Raw genomic sequence first — 16,471 nt, 5'->3', positions numbered from 1 at the left:
TATTATTGAATCATGTCATTGCATTATTTTTCTACTCTCAATACCTTTTTTTTTTTCCTCTTTTGCTTAACTACTCACCCTATTACACATTTTCTTTCCCTTGGGTTATTTCGTGCTGTTAGATTCATTGTCTCTGTGTAAGATTCCTTTGAGTATTTTCTGTAATGCTCAGTTAGTTGTCATGAATTTGTTAAGGTGCTCTTTGTCCTGAAAAGTATTTATTTCTCTGTCAATTTTGAAAGACAGTTTTGCATAGTATGTTAACGTGGATTGAAAGCTGTTTTATTTTAGGCCTTAAAAAACCTTTGCTCCAGTCTCTTAGCCTTTAAGGTTTGTGTTGAGAAATTTGCTCTAGGCTTACCTTTATAAATTAGTTGATTTCTTTTCTAACAGCTTTTAGTATTCTTTCTTTGTGCTAGACTTCTGGAATTTTACCTATGATGTGTTGTGGAGATGTTCTTTTCTGTTCATGGTTTTTAGGGTTCTATATGTCTCATTTACCTGGAAATTGAATTCTTTCTCTAGGCTTGGAAAGTTTTTTGCTATAATTTGGTAAGTAAATTTTTATACTTTCTATTTTCTCTTTTAAATTTCCCTTGACTTCTATAATTGTTAGGTTAGGTTTTAAGTCAACTAATAGCTATTGGATCTAGTTTCCATGGCATCTTGTTGCTTTTAAGGTATCACTGAGTATGTGACCACCACCACATCAACTTTATCTTGTAGTTCTGATATTCTTACCTCACATTGGTCATTTCTGCAGCCCATATTTTCAAGATAATTTTTATATCCCAGATTTATGTTTGACTTCTTTTCATGATCTCTAATTCTTTAGTAAGCTCATCATGTATATGTTATATTGTCTCATTTAATATCCTCAACGTTTTGTTTATGTCGTCTTAAGCTCATGGATCATTTTATCGATTAACTTCTTTATCTACTTACATCCTTTTGAGCTTATGAACATCTTATGGATCTGTTTATTTCTTTCTTCTGTGATATCATCAAATATTTCATCCATCGGGTTTTTTTACTTCCCCACTTCAGTGTCCAGCAGATCAATTTGTGAGGAGTTAAGAATTTTTGTAGACATATCATTGCCTTATTTTCTCATATTTCTACTATTTTCATGCAGAGGGTTAATGATAGACAAACTTTGTTGTTAGTGTGGAGCTCTATTTAGTTAGTGTTTGTTTTTCCATGATGTAATGTTGACTTTGATTATGTTTTGGTTTTTTTACACTTCTTCCACCTACTCTACCTAATAGGATCCATTCTAGTCTCTGCATTGAGAGGAAAATACTGCTACCAATTATATCAGCATTTGCAGAACCAATCATATACCAATCTTGCAATTTAGAGCTTTTGTAAAAACATTTATACCCTTTTTTCAATAACTCAGAAAGATTGCTGTCAGGATATAGAGGATGAGGGAAGGTAAAAAGAAGGAAACAGATCAGAAAGAGAGAAAGGAGATAAAGCAGATAACAGCAAAAGAAAGAAAAATAGGTAGGACTTTGTTGATATTATTTTTGTATCTGCAGTGGGGGGGTGTTGGAAAGGAAGTTTGAGAGACTATTTTTGAGGGTATGAAAAAGAATGAAAGAGCAAACTATAACTGAAGATTGAGGGAAGCTGTGAGAATGTCAGAACCAGTTAATGCACTGATTAAAAAAAAAGAAAAAAAAGCACACATACAAAAACACAAAAGTAAAGAGTCCTCTCAGTCTTATAGTATTTCAGGCAGAATTCAATCAGTTTGCTCTTCTGCTTACTTGCATAAATGGAGAGACTTTGACTGGGGAGGTGGATGTCCAGACTGACCACTGAGCTTGTCTCTTTTTCTCTAGAGGCAGTGCTTTTCTTGGTTTCAGTCTAGCTTCTATGGGCATGGCCAGCCAGAAAGACTTTTGTTAATTCATATTCTTTAGAATAAAAAATTATATCGCTTCTCGGCCTTTTGGCTAAGATCAAGTGTAGAATAAAAAATTATATATCCTGCACATTATTTTATCACTAAATATATGGAACAACTAAAGATCTCCTTTAAGAGAGCACTGTTACTCCTTACTGTTACATGAATATTCACTTGATTATATACACCTTTTCTCATTAATAACTTAAATGATTTGGGAGTTTGGGAAATGCCATGGAAGCTGTCTGAGATTAAAAAAAATCCAGATGTAACAAACTGTAACTTCTTTGTTCTAGCCAAGTTACCTCAGTGATGGAGAATACATTAGGAGAATCTGAATAAAGCCAGAGTCTAGATGAAATTGTGTAAACAGTTGTGACTAAATTAAATAAAATTAGCTCTTAGGAGATGAGACCTGTCCAAGAAAAAAGAGATCTTTGTAGTGAAAGGTGATGAAGTAGTGCCAATTCTAAGACAATTCTTTAATTCATATAATTTATACTCAGTTTAATTCTTTTCCCTTATCAAAGAATGATCTACCATAAGCCAGGAATTTTTATATTTTCTTCTTTGAAAATTCAGCTTCTGATATGCTTCAAAGATGTATTGCAAACATACACCAATAAATATTTTAAAAACAGGAGGAATAAACAAAAACCCAAAATATGGTTAATATAGGAATGTCTTTCTTTAGGACAATAATTTTAGTAGTCAGGTAGGAATAAAACTCAGGTTTGAAGTAAAGCTCTTGCCTAGTATGCATGAGGCTCTGGTTTCAATCCCCAGCCCCCATTAAAAAAGACAAAAGAAACAGTATTGACAACAAAGCTGTTAAGATTTCAGTGGCACCAATGTGTGGTTCAGAGAGCAAATAGCCTCAGCAAAACTGCAAGAAATCATACATGGTGAAAGTGCCAGTGTTCTATTCAAGAGTCAAGTGATACATTAATAAAGGAAGTTAAGAAAAAGGTTTTGTGCTTTTTATTGGCCCCTTTTGATGTGTCCTTGCCGAGTGTTTCCTAAATTGTTTTTTTCCCCTTGGTTTTTGAGGCATACACTTTTTTTCTTCAGGAGACATTCTAACATGTTAATGTTTAAGCCCCCTACTGAGTGATAGTTTTCTGAAACTGTCATTGTGATTTAATCCTAATCTAGTATATGAAGGTATTTTGTAAAAAAAAGAACAGATAATACATTCATCTCCCCCAAAATTGTACAAAAGTTGCTGATATCATATGGTTAGTTTCCTAAACTGTAAATAACTTAATGTAAGCTCGCTTGTAAAGTGAATTATATCTGAAGAGTCCAGAGGTAATAATTTTGAAAATTGATTCTATGATCTTTATATGTTTACCAAGGTAACTTCTATTTATAAAATGTGCTTCTTTATGTATTTTTCTTTCTTTCAAAATATTTTCTATATATAAAAAGCTAATCTGTAAATATAGTAAGAATTTTCATATTAAAAAGAATAAAAATGTAAACAATTAAAAATAAACTTCTTTATCTGGACCTTCTTATCTCTAGTTCTCTTCCCAGAAACAGCCACTCTTGAAAGCTTATTGGTCTATACATATAAAAGCACTTAGCTATATTTGTAAATATGTGTGTATATTCCTTTATAAGTTACACCAAAGAGAGAATACTATATTCATTTTTCTGCACTTTAGTTTGTCCATTTAATATAGCCTTAAAATTGTTTCATTTAACGATTAAAAATGTGAAGTGCTTTACTCTTTTAATATAGGTCAACTTTTCACAATGCAAAACAAATAGAGCATTGAATTTATACTTTCAAAGTTGATTGTATGTGCATGAATGTAGCATTATGACTCAGTGTTTTTTCACTGTGAATACAGGTTTCTAGAGGCCTCTTGTCAAAGTAGAGGAACAACATACTATTCAAGTATACCTGAATCCTCAAATCTGATATATCAGTTGTCTTTTCTTAGTTTGTGCTGTATACTTAACAGACAAAATCTGTGACATATAACAAGTAGATAGCAAAGATGTAGTTTAAACACAACAAATTCCAGAATAGTCTGAGGTCCTGTAGATTCAATCTAATAACCAGAAGGAACTCTAAGGTAGAAATTATGGGCTCTGGTCACAATTTTGCAATTTATTAGCTGTGAAATTATAAATAAATTATGCTTTTCTGGACTTTTGTTTTTTGTTTCCTACCTTCAAAATTACTGAGGTTAATGATAAAAGTTGATGATGATAACAATAATTATGTAATAATAGTAATAACGGTCTATTATTAATCGACTTTGTACCACATAATTTACAGACAACATTGTATTTAATCCTCACAGCAAACCAATAAAACCTATATTATATCTAATTTTACAAATGAGGAAAGTGAGGCTTACAAAAGTTTTCATACACACACACACTTTTCTCAGGATCATAGAACAAGAGTAAGTGGTATAATTAGAGTTAGAATGTAGAATTCATGTTTTCTGGATCTGAAGCACCAATCATTGGTTTACAATCTTTTTCTTAATTTTGTGCTCTATTTTCATAAGCATAAAACCTCTTCCCCTCCCCATGTCTCTAATATGCCTCCTGGCATTGAAATTCACTACATTATATTATTTTCTAATTTTCTATCTACACCTTCAGTAGTATAGCATTATTATGTATTTAGATACCAAAGTGATTGTTGAATCATCAAAGATTAATTAATACTCACTGTACTTGTAGTGTTAAAATTAACTGGAATTGGTTTAATTATAACATGCAACACCCTGGCCTGTCTAGGTAAATATTTGGATGGTCACAGCTTCCTGGTCAAATGAAAATAGAATTCAATGCAAATTTTGCCAATGAAATAATATGAAAAATAATATATCACTAATCAAAGCTACTAGGATTTAAAATATTGTGTGAAAGAACACATGAAATTTTTAATAATGTATTTAGTTGTTTTTCTTGATTAGCATTATTTTTTCTCAGTAGTTATTTGTGACATGTGTATGTGTTTCAGGAATGCTATCCTCAGGTTCAATGTCTTCATCACATTGTCCAACAGCCCCCAGTCACCCACTGTCCACATTGTCAACAATTCCATTCCAGCCAACAAATCAAAAGCATTACAGAAAATGATTCAACTTCTATAAACATTGGAAATGAACTTTGCCATGGTGGGTCAAGCCAGATACATGAGCAGGTAAGATCAGCTGATTCCTTGTCAAAGTAAAATAACATTCTTGAACCATTCTTTTTTTTTTTTTTTGGTACTGGGGATCAAACTTGGGTCCTTGAGCTTGCGAAGCAGGCGGCAGAACCACTGAGCTAAATCCCCGGCTCTTGAACCATTCTTGCACCACTATGCAAGTACTTATATTTTTTTATTCTTTTATCTTTCTTCCACAGTGATACTACACAATATACATTCCTTTCTGGTATTGATGGCCTCTTAATTTGTTTTCAGTTTTAATTTTTTATTAGTAAATTACATTTTCATCAAAATAATGAAGAGTTATACCACTGGTATTTGCATTTTGTTATAACATTTTAAAATAAATACTTTTATTTCTTCTCAAAAGATAAATTCATATTCAATAATATGTTAAATTTATGTGGGAATGTATGATTTCTTTTTTAAAAAATTAATTTTATTGATACATTTTACGTATACAATACAATGGCATTTATCATTGGAGATTTGTGCCTTTACATAATATATCTTGATTCTTATTTTTCTCCATTCCCCTGCCCTCCCTTCAACCCCCCCACCCTTCCCTATTTACAAAGACTAACAATTACCAAATTTTGAGCTGATCCTCAGTTCTAAAATGAGCCCCAAAATAGTACAACATAAAATATTTTCATAAAGTGTGGTACTTAAATGAATTATGAATTCAAAATGGTAGTACCTAAGATTATTGTAATGGTAACATTTCTCAAGCTGGTAATTATTTCCTGTATATATTTTTGAGACTATGTTATACTAATTCAGGTGAAAATATACTTATATATTATTATATGTTCAATAAAATAGAAACTAACATTTGCTAAGGAGAAATCTCCTGGGATAAAAAATAATCCTCAGTGAATAATTTATGTTATGAAGACTTTGGAATCCTGTGTTGTATTATACAAGTGTTAAAGAAAATTATTTTCTTTTATGTGGTAAATCTAGCATTAGTAATTGGAACAGTGGAGCATAAGACATCATTTGTGTTTATTCATACCTCAAATTGTTCTCTTTTATAGATTATTTTTACTCAAAAAAAATGAGAAAAAATAAAGATACAACCTTCCAATATAAGAACTTGAGTTATTTAACATGAAATATAATGAAATTATTTCTAAAGACTGAGACTTTGAAATATATACTTTGACCATATTGACCAAAAGAACTATGAGTGATTTTTAAAATTCATGTCTTTCAAATCTAAAATAAAAGCCTAATTGTCTTTCTTCTGAGTGTTATCATGGAAATATTAGCCTCTAGAATAATTCTAAAACACAATCCAGAGTTTGTGTAATTTCTTACATTAAATGGATTAGTGATTACTGTAAAAGAACCATTTCATTAGATTAAATTATCTGAAATTGTCACTTTCATAGGTCAACATTGATCAGATATCAACAATTTCAAAGAGTTGAATCTTTAACTTTGCCTTAGTTTCCTCTAGTAGAGGAAAATGGCAAGCACATAAAATATAATTCAAAGAAAATTGTTGCCTGCCACAAAAAAGGAATAAACAATGTACTTTGAAAACAGAGAGAGAAGAATTTAATGTCATCTGGGAGATCAAAGAAGGATTTTTGATGTTATGATTTAGATCTAAAATGTCCCCCAAAAGTGTCATGTATTCAGAAGTTGGGCTTTTGGAAGGAAATTTGACTGTGCAATGGAAGAATTGTTTGATAAGTTCATAGCTTATTAATGTGCTGTTGGGCTTGGTTGAAAAAGATAGGCCACTGGGACCATGACATTGAAGGGTATATTCTTGTCCCTGATCTTTCCACTTTCTTTACCTCCTGGCTTCCACGGGTTGAACCACTTTTCTCCCCTAGGCCCTTCTGCCATGCCATTTCTGCTTTGGAATCTCCTGGGCACTGACTAAACCCTCTGAAATTCTGAGCCAAATAAACCTCTCCTTTTTCTAAATTGCATGTGTCAGGTATTTTGTCCTAGTGATGGGAAAGCTATGACAGTTGAGAAGGTGGGAACTGAAAAATGGACATTATTTCCCCATATGGTATTGTGGCAATTCTTGGAGATAATATCCAGGTAAGAGGAAATCACATGAACAAAACCATAGATTTGAGAAAGTACGATTTGGGTTTCAGAAATACTTAGTAGTTTGATTTTTATAATATGAAAGACATGATAAGCAGATATTGTAGTAGGATGTAGTGTTAACATGATACATTAAGGACAGATCATGAAAACATTAAGTGTTAATTTTAAAACTTTGGACTTTTTAAAGTAAGCAATGGAGAGTGGGTGAAGGTAACTGAGTAGGAAAATAGTGAGAGGTGTGCTTTATAAGATTAATATTAGTAGCTTTGTGCAAGATAGTCTAGCATATTTATTATTTTTTTCTAAAAATGATAAAATTAAGAGGTTGTTATTGTTATGTTTATTGTTCAGATAAGTAAATTGAGGTTTTTAGTGGTTAGGTTATTGCAAAGGCATACACAGTTCCCTTGTGATGGAGGCAGAACTATAGAGCCCATTGATAATTCCTCCTTGAATTTCAGTTAGTTATGGGGAGAGTTCTTGATCAGTAATATAAATATTAATGGAGCAGGGTTAAGAAGAGTCTGATATTGGAAGTTATTGTTTATATAATAGAAAGTGGACTAGTTTCAATAAAAGAAAATCTGGGTTCCAGTCCAAGTTGTGTTCCCATTGAGCTATGTGACTTTAACAATACTAAGCCATGCTGCAATATCCTCATTCATATTATCAGGTAGAGGGGCCGAGCATGTAGCTCAGTGGTGTCATGCCTGCCTGGCAAGTGCAAAGTCCTGAGTTTGATACCCAGTACTGATATTTTTTTTTTTAATTTGGGGTAGTAATGTTTATTTCACAGGGCAAAGACTAAATGAAATTTACTCTGAAATTTTTTTCATGAAACTACAAAGTCTACCACATGAAAAAAATGTCATGGGGAAAGTTTTGTGAAGAGAATAAAATTTAAACAAGAATAATAATAGTAGGAGTAGGGTGAGGGACAGTTATCAGAAATAGGAACAATATCACAACATTAATAATTTTGTCTAGTGGCAACAGTAATGCTATGATATTTCAATAACTTAATCTAATAATATCTTTGAGTAGAAAACATATACTTAGAAAATGAGCAGAGTTGGGTAACTAATCTGTAACTTTCTATTTTACTACCCATAATGCATTTTGAGATTCCTATATACCTTTGTTAAAGACTGAAAACCTTTTATTAAGATACAATTTTTCTGCCTTTTCAGTATTTTGTCATAAATTTGAGGTGTACAGAGCTGCCCAAGGCAAAGGAGGGCAGGGAGAGAGTTCTTTAACCTGTAATCCTTAATTTTTACATGTCCTCTGTAGTTGCGACATGTGGGTGGAAGAAACTGTTTAAGGGGTAACAGTGCAGATGTAAGTTAGACTCTTCTAAAACTAAATGTTGGCAGCTTTTTAAACTTTATACTTAAAGTTGTAATTTGGAGGTAGCATGGGAAAGTAGAAAGGAGAAAAACTTCCAATCAGTTATTTGAGTTTATAAAACATGATTCTGCTGAGCTACAAGATCTGAAGCAATAAACTGGGTTCACTTCAATTTATTATTCTATAACAGGGAAAGAATTGAACTTAAGTACAAAATATATCATACAAGAAAATGATTAACTAAGACAAAATATCTAAACTACCTAGCTAAATGTCAAGCACATACTAGATGCTCAAACAAATGTATGGTTCTTGACCTTTCTCCTCCAATTTAAGACCCCAGTTGTTTCAGAGCATCAATATATAAGAAATTGATTCCATTATAATACTGTATTTTAGTGGTGGTAGAGACCCAATCCAGGGCCTTATCCATGGTAAAAGTGTGCTGTATCACTAAGCTATATGCTCAGTTCTTGTGACATTATTTTTTATAAAACCAGATTGTACTTAAAATGCTTTCCCCAAAGCAAAAGGCATCAATTTTTTAAAAATCTGGTGTCCAAACGCCAGGCTTCAGGATATTTTTATATAACTAATGTATGAATGTTTTCCATGGTCAACTCTAGCAGTATCACTTTAGTTTCAATCAAAATATCTCCAGTCATATATCCTTTCCTAGGGAAATTACAAATACAATGATGTGGTCATTTTCCTGCCAATAGTAAGGAATGGATAATTTCACACATACTAGTGACAGGTAAAAGCTCAGCTGAATTTATTTTAATGTCATATAGATGGTGCTTATATGAAAGAATCAAATAAGTATTTATACTGTGTGTGCAGTCTTCTTCCATTAGGATTGAGGACTCTGGGAAACCTTTTGGAGTTATTGAAAGTTGTGGAGGGAATGTTCATGCTCACTTCAGTAGTACTTTTGCCAGTGGAAAAGTGCCCTAAGTTGGGATATAATGCCTTTCCTCCATTGGTTAAACATTCAGTTTTATCAGTATCAGTATACCACAGCTCTTAGTATCAGGTGCTATTTCTGGCAGATCTACAGGAAGTTTTTAAAAATTTTTATTTTACATAATTCATAGTAATGATAGAATTTAGTGGCTGTTTAGTTCAATAAACTAAGCACTTTCACTAATATGTGACTCAAGTCTTTCTCTATATTCATTGCCTTCAGTACTCCTATTATTGAACTTACTCCTATTATTCCTTTTGTGTAAACTTCTATCCCTCCTATCCTTTTCAAAAATTTGATTCGTATTTGTGTGGGGCCTATCATTTTCCAACACCACTTTGAACGTTTTCTGCAACCTCCTGCAATGGTGCCTGATTTTAAAACTTTTGTTTAGTGGCAAATTTGCCTTTGTTTTAAAACTTGCTTACTTGCTCTTTTTAAAAATTAATTTTTTAATTTTTACATCAAAATAATACATGTACATAGCTTAAAATGGTAAATAGTACTCAACAGCATAAAATTGCAATTTCCAGTTCCAACCTTCTTTACCGCCCAAACATAGTCCCCAGAGGCATCCATTTTCTACTCTTAGCTTTGCCTTCAGGCATTTACTTCCATATAGCGAAATAATATGTATACGTGTATGCTTTTATTTCTTGATTTATTAATATTCTATATTATCTGTTGATATTTCTGGTACATAAAGTTTTAGTTTTATTATTCCTCCCTTTCTTCCCTTCCACCATCTGAATATAGTTCAATCTCTATTTCTTTTCACTAAATCAATATTCAGTGTTTATGTTATTACCCCTATGAAAATAGTATTTACTACCTGATCAATTTGTGTATTGTTTTGCTTCTTCAATTTTTTTCTTGCTAGTGTTCAAAGTTCCCCATTTTTTAACTTGGTTTCCTTGTATATATCATTAATTATCTTCTCAGTACAATTTTACACACAGTCAAATGTGTTGTTTGTTTATTAACAATCTCTCATTAGCCTTATACTCCCCTTACAACTCTGCAATCCATATATACCATCCTCATTCATTCAGATTACCACTATTTACTGATCATCTGATCACTCTCCCCAGACATCAACAGTTTCATCAAGCAACTTACCATCCCCTTTCAACTTCCAACAGAGCCTTGCCCTGGAATCAAGTATGAGACCTTTACCACTCACACCAGTGATCTTTCCCACATTCTTGATTCACGGTTTTTCATTTCCCTTATTTTTTTCATTTCTACATCTTCAGTCCACGTACACTTTGGCCACCCCTTGAACTTGTGTCATCACTTGAAACTGTTTAGTAACCTGGCACTCAGGATATTTCTTTCTCTATGATCACTTTCTTTATCTCCTACTCTCTTTTTTTGCCTAACCTTGCTCTTATGAAGCTCTCCAGCCTTCATTTGTAAGCCATGATGTTCTCCACTGTCAGTCAATTCCAACAATGCTTTTGCTAAAAGCCCACTGTGTGGATTTCTTACTTTGGGTAGACCATCTACTTTTTCTTTTCCTAGATTTTGACTTGTTTGTGTGACACAGTTTCCAACCTAGGCCACTTTAGTCTAGCCCAGATTATCTCTGTCTTCTTAATTCTTAATTAGTTCTAATTGACTTGTTACCATGTCTTCAATACCGTAACTTTCTCTTTCTCAACCTGCTCATGCTCCAATCCCCATTGCTACTTTTTTCTCTCTGCAGGTGTTTTGCCTTCTACCTAAAATAGTCAGGGGTGCACTTAAAACTCTGGGATGCACCAGATTCAGTTAGAGGGTCTGTTTAAGTAGATTTCTGAGGGCTCAAAATTTGCATAACCAAGTTCCCTGGTTATCTCCATGGTATTGGAGCAGGGGCCACAATTTAAGCTCACTATGTGAACTCATTCAGTGTCCCACATAACAGAAAACTTTCTCTCTACCTTCAGAAAACTTGCTACTTACCTGGCAAGGTTAGGCTGTTAAAAGGGATGTCCCTAATATATCCTTTGATTAATAGGATAAATTACTGTGAATCAGCATTATTACTATTTTATGTTGATAAAATATTTAATCTATTCAATGAGTGTTTACTTACAATTTATTTATTCAGGTACTATGCTAGCTAATGGAATTTTAAGAAGATGCAAAGACAGAATCTCTACTCTCAGGCAGCAGAGAGTCATTCAGAAAACTTAACAGTTTTCTTCTACTATCATTCTAATAGGAAATTATCTGTATGTCTTAAATTAAATAAAATCATTATTTTCATAATGGTTCAACAATTTAGAAAGCACTTTATCCCCTATTTCACTTTATTTGATATCTCCAGTACTTTTATAAACTAAGTACTAAATAGGGTTTTGGCTTAATTATATTTATTCCCACTAAGTATCTGGTTTAAATGTATATATGTTTCATCTATTTGCTTAGCAGATTATGCAGTTCTTAAAATGCCATGTTATATAAAAGTAGTAGTCTAACATTCTAAAAATCATAAACATATTAAGTAACCAGGTCTGCTGTGCTACAGTGCAACCAATTAGTAACTTACTGTTGCATGACAGTGAAAAACCTCATTATTAATGAAACCTTAAAACAACCAGATTATACCTATATAGTATAGGTCAGCAAAGCTTGTAAGGATATGATGACATTTGTAGATAAATTAGGCTACCATTTGATTAATTTTACTTCGATTTTGGGATACATAATAGCTGTCAGATTGATTAAAATCACACATAATGCAGTGGGCATTAACACCTGAAAAAATTAAGTGCCTTTTAGGTACAACATAATTTGTCTATGAAAGCTAAGGAAGAAAAGTCTCTTATTGTGTACCAAAACTAGTAAGCAATCCTAGCAAACATGTAATAACTTTAGGTTCTGAAAGTCATTAGTGTTATTGTAATGTCTATAGATATTTTATTGAAGAAATTATGTACAGTACCTGGTACATATTAGATTTTTAAAAAATATTGTCACTGAGTTGAATTTACTGTACATAACCATAATCCTAGAATGAAGATTTCTTTACTCAGGTGGTTTTGTACTTGAAATAAAGATGTAATATAATTTTATATTTGAATATACTAATATAATATTGTAATGAAGAAAAATAGAACTTGAAGCCACACTTGCTTGAAGGATATCAGGCAAGAAAGTATAGATAACTCAGATGAAATCAGCAACAATTTTTTGTCTACCATATGCAGTAGCTCTATAATTACTACCACTGAGCTTTTAAAAAAATGATTGATCAAAAGTATCACTTTTGAATATGAAAGTTTATATAATATATAGACTAGCAAGAAAACTTTTACCTACTATTCTCAGAATCTTATGGCCCAACCACAAATATGTTTTATATCCATGTTGAAATTAGGACAAGAACTTCCAAGGTAGTAGTGAGGTGAGGTCCATAGTTTCCCTTTAAAAAGTACTCATTCTTCAAAGATTTCCTTTAATATGACTTAATTTGCCTGTGGCTACACACTTTAACACTGTTCCTTTGCCTTGAGTTTGTTAGAACAACGTTTATCAAGGACTTCTCACTTGCAATCAGAGACAAGGAGTTGAACAGCTTGTTCATTATTATAGCCAAACAGTGATTTGATTGAAGGTACTTCATTGATGAGTGCTCAAGAATCTTTAATAATTTTTCTAATTTTTTGAAGAAATACCAAATTTTGCTTATCTGGGAAGTACTCTTCTTCAGCAATCTGTATTCCCTCCCTGTTTATGTGAACAGCTAAAGTTATTATCTGAGATTGACATTTGAGATAGCACTCCTTTATTGGGTAGATGAGTAAATATGTAGTATATGTATATATCAAGTATCGAATCAACTCAATATTGTCACAGACAGAAAACCTCTGTCTATCAGTACTATAATTCTTTTGGCTGATGGCATTTATATTTCTTTAGGAAGTCTCATATCTTGGCTTTCTCAGGACAAGAACATGGCTTTACACCAACTCTAAAAGCTATGCAAAAATACAACCAAATACAATCTAACAAAATTAAGAGGCTCTGAGGAGGTGATTTAGAAATGCAAAATATTGCTAACTGGAACATCTCAGTTTGTGATTAGAAAATTTCACCTCTTTTGAGTACTAGTCCCATCACAGTTAACAAAAGGTAAGACTCTGACCTCTCAGTCCTCATGCCTCCAAACATTTGGACTCAACTGGGTTTTGGTTTTTACCAAGTTTTACTCAACTGTTATTATAAATTGTAGACTGTGAAAAAAAAGCTAAGAAGGAATATACCCACATAAGAGTGAATTTTTGCTTCTCGCTATTCTAAACTCTACATTTATCAAAAGAAACTTATTCTTCAATTTTGATCCACTTAACTTTTCTTTAGATAAATAAAATACATTATCTGAATTTTAGACCTATTTTGAATACTCTTACACTAAGAAAGCAAAAGTCTTTCCCAGCTAAGAAGATAATATAGTGTAGTAACAATATACTAAATAAGAGGCAATGTTGCCTCATTTTGTCTTTATGTGAAGTGCTTAACACTGCCTGCCAGCACATAATAGGTAGTAAATAAACATTAGTTACTATGTTTTCTCACAATAAAATCATTTTCCTTTAAAAGATTTTATCACCTCTTTCTAGCTTTCAACACATACACAATACTGTTCTCAATCATTCTATGTCCCAGCCTCTATGATTCTTGGAGTCCATTAAATCCACCACACAGAAATCACAAGTTAAATTTCATTAATGGCACAATTATTCATGTGGGCAAAGAATTAGGCACCTAAAAGGTCTACCAATGTGCAGAAAAATGATAGGACACTATTTGTGCAAAAAGAAAATATTGTCAAATGTGGTGGTACATGTTTGTATTCCCAGCACTCTGGAAGGCTGTGGAAAGTGCATCGCAAGTTTGAGACCAGATTGGGCTACTTAGATCCTATCTAAACATAAAACAAATACAAAAAGACTGGGGATGTAGCTCAGTGCAAAGGCCCTGGGTTCAATCCTTAATACCCTGCCAAAAAGTAATATTTTAATATTTTAAGACAATCCACAACTATAAAATTATCCTGTTAAATGAATTAAACTGGAAGGGAAAAAAAGCATGATTTTCACCATATTACAAGAGGATTATAACTAGCTAAGAGAAAAAAAATATGTGAAATACTTAATGTATACTGTATCAAATTAGTTGTTTGGAAATTCTAATAAGAAAACTCAGCACTTGAATGACCTTGGCTAAAGAAATGAAGCCATGTTTTAGGCCTCTCCCAGTTTGATGAGTATAACAGGGAGGAAAAGCATGAGTAAAGTAAAAAATCATCACTTAAGTATTCTTGCTTATTTTGAATAAAGACCTGCATAGTTTGACCATCATTTTCTGAGAGGACCCTTTCACTGAAGAGCTGATGGTCAAGATCCAGAAATCTAGGTAGAGATGAAATGTCAGCCTACAACTCTAAAAATTCAATTTACTTGCTGGAATCTATTTGTTTTTCCTTTTGGGAAGAAGGAGAAGGTGTCATCACAATATACTTGAGGAAATACTGCCTAGATTGTTTTTGACTTTCTTAACCATTCCTCATGGGTTGCTTTAAAAGAGACATCTGTAAAAAAAATTCCTTCAGAATCAACAGGCATTTGGAATCAGTCCTAATCAGGTAGATGATTTCTTTCAATTCCTCAAATACTTATTGAATAGCTATAGAATGTTCAGTCAGTATCAAGGTATATACCAAAAAGTATGATTCATTCTTTATCCTTAAATTTGCTTATTTCTGTTGTGGTAGGAAGAGGATGGTGATAGAACAAGTCTTATATCTATAAAATAGTATAAAAACAATTCAAAATAATTGAGCACAAAGAGCTAAATTAAATTGTCAGACATAGTTTCAATTTTCATGGAAATGGTAAAGTGAAGAATGTGAGTAAAGACCCAAAGGCAGGAATAGCATGGTATGTACCCAAAACATTGAATTCTACAATCACTGAAGCAGAGAACATGTTGGGAAATAGTGTTATTATGTTGATGTAAGCATTTAAAAGTTTTATATTAAATATATAAATATATGAATCTGTATTTTCATATTTTATGGATTTTGATATAGAGTCTCCCTATGTATTCCAGGCTGGCCTTAAATTAAACATGTAGCCCAGGGTGGCCTTGAGCTCATGGCGATCCTTTTGCTTCAGCCTCCAAAATGCTGGGATTACATGCATGGGCTATCATGCCCAGTTTATATTTTCATATATTATTCTTATCTATCTGTGTACACTACTTATAAATTTTATAAAATTTAAACATACTATGTGAGGATATTGACTTTACAAGTTTATCTACTTCATGCCCTCATATAGGACACTTTACACTGTTTAGGAGATAATCTTTACCTCTCTACGATAGCAACTCCAAAGGATACATGGATAAGATAATTATAATTGTGCTATATTCATCCAGATTTTTAAAAATACGAAAATACATATCTTAATAAAAACGTGATGATAGTACACTGTGTTTATATCCTTTAATTTTTATACTGACTTGTATTTTATAAACTGATTTTCATGTCACAGATGTGACTATGAAAAATGTATGCACCTTGAATCCGTAATGTTAAGTGAAATAAATGAGATGCACAAAATTACAAAGAAAAATTAAAGAGCAAAATAAAAAGACAATAGGAAACAGGGAGATAGACCTTTTGCAAATGGGAAAGGTACCAAGAGATGGAGGGGGTAGTGGAAGGAGACATAAAAAGAATTAATATATGTCATGTACGTATACCTTCATTATGTACTGCAGGCATGTACTAATAAAGAAAAAAGAAAAAAAAAAGAAAGCTTATCTTTGCTTACTTTGTGATCCTTGCATTTGCCTCAACATGAATGGTTTGCATTCAGAGAATGTGTTGAAAAGGAATCATCAGTGGGCAAGTTTAAACCATTTGTCGTTTGTATACTTAGGAACAAGTGTGTTTTTATTACGCTTGTTTCTACACGCA

At 32.4% G+C, this 16,471-nt stretch overlaps 1 protein-coding gene and 1 pseudogene across 3 annotated transcripts in view; both read left to right on the top strand.

The window, feature by feature from the left end:
* Pof1b (POF1B actin binding protein) overlaps positions 1–16,471 on the top strand; it is a 99,535-nt gene that overhangs the window by 43,538 nt on the left and 39,526 nt on the right. For all 3 annotated transcript variants that reach the window (XM_004868874.4, XM_004868875.4, XM_004868873.4), the window contains exon 6: positions 4,908–5,090. In XM_004868874.4, coding sequence (XP_004868931.1) covers positions 4,908–5,090 — 183 coding nt within the window. The remainder of the gene's footprint in view (positions 1–4,907; positions 5,091–16,471) is intronic.
* On the top strand, positions 1,945–2,026 carry LOC147822485 (U2 spliceosomal RNA; annotated as a pseudogene).

The sequence above is a fragment of the Heterocephalus glaber genome, unplaced genomic scaffold (genome assembly GCF_053883595.1).
Source record: "Heterocephalus glaber isolate CG9 unplaced genomic scaffold, H.glaber_assembly_v1.0 deba00001613, whole genome shotgun sequence".
Taxonomy (NCBI): domain Eukaryota; kingdom Metazoa; phylum Chordata; class Mammalia; order Rodentia; family Bathyergidae; genus Heterocephalus; species Heterocephalus glaber.
Note: the sequence above shows the minus strand (reverse complement) of the source record. Positions and strands in the feature narration are given on the sequence as shown.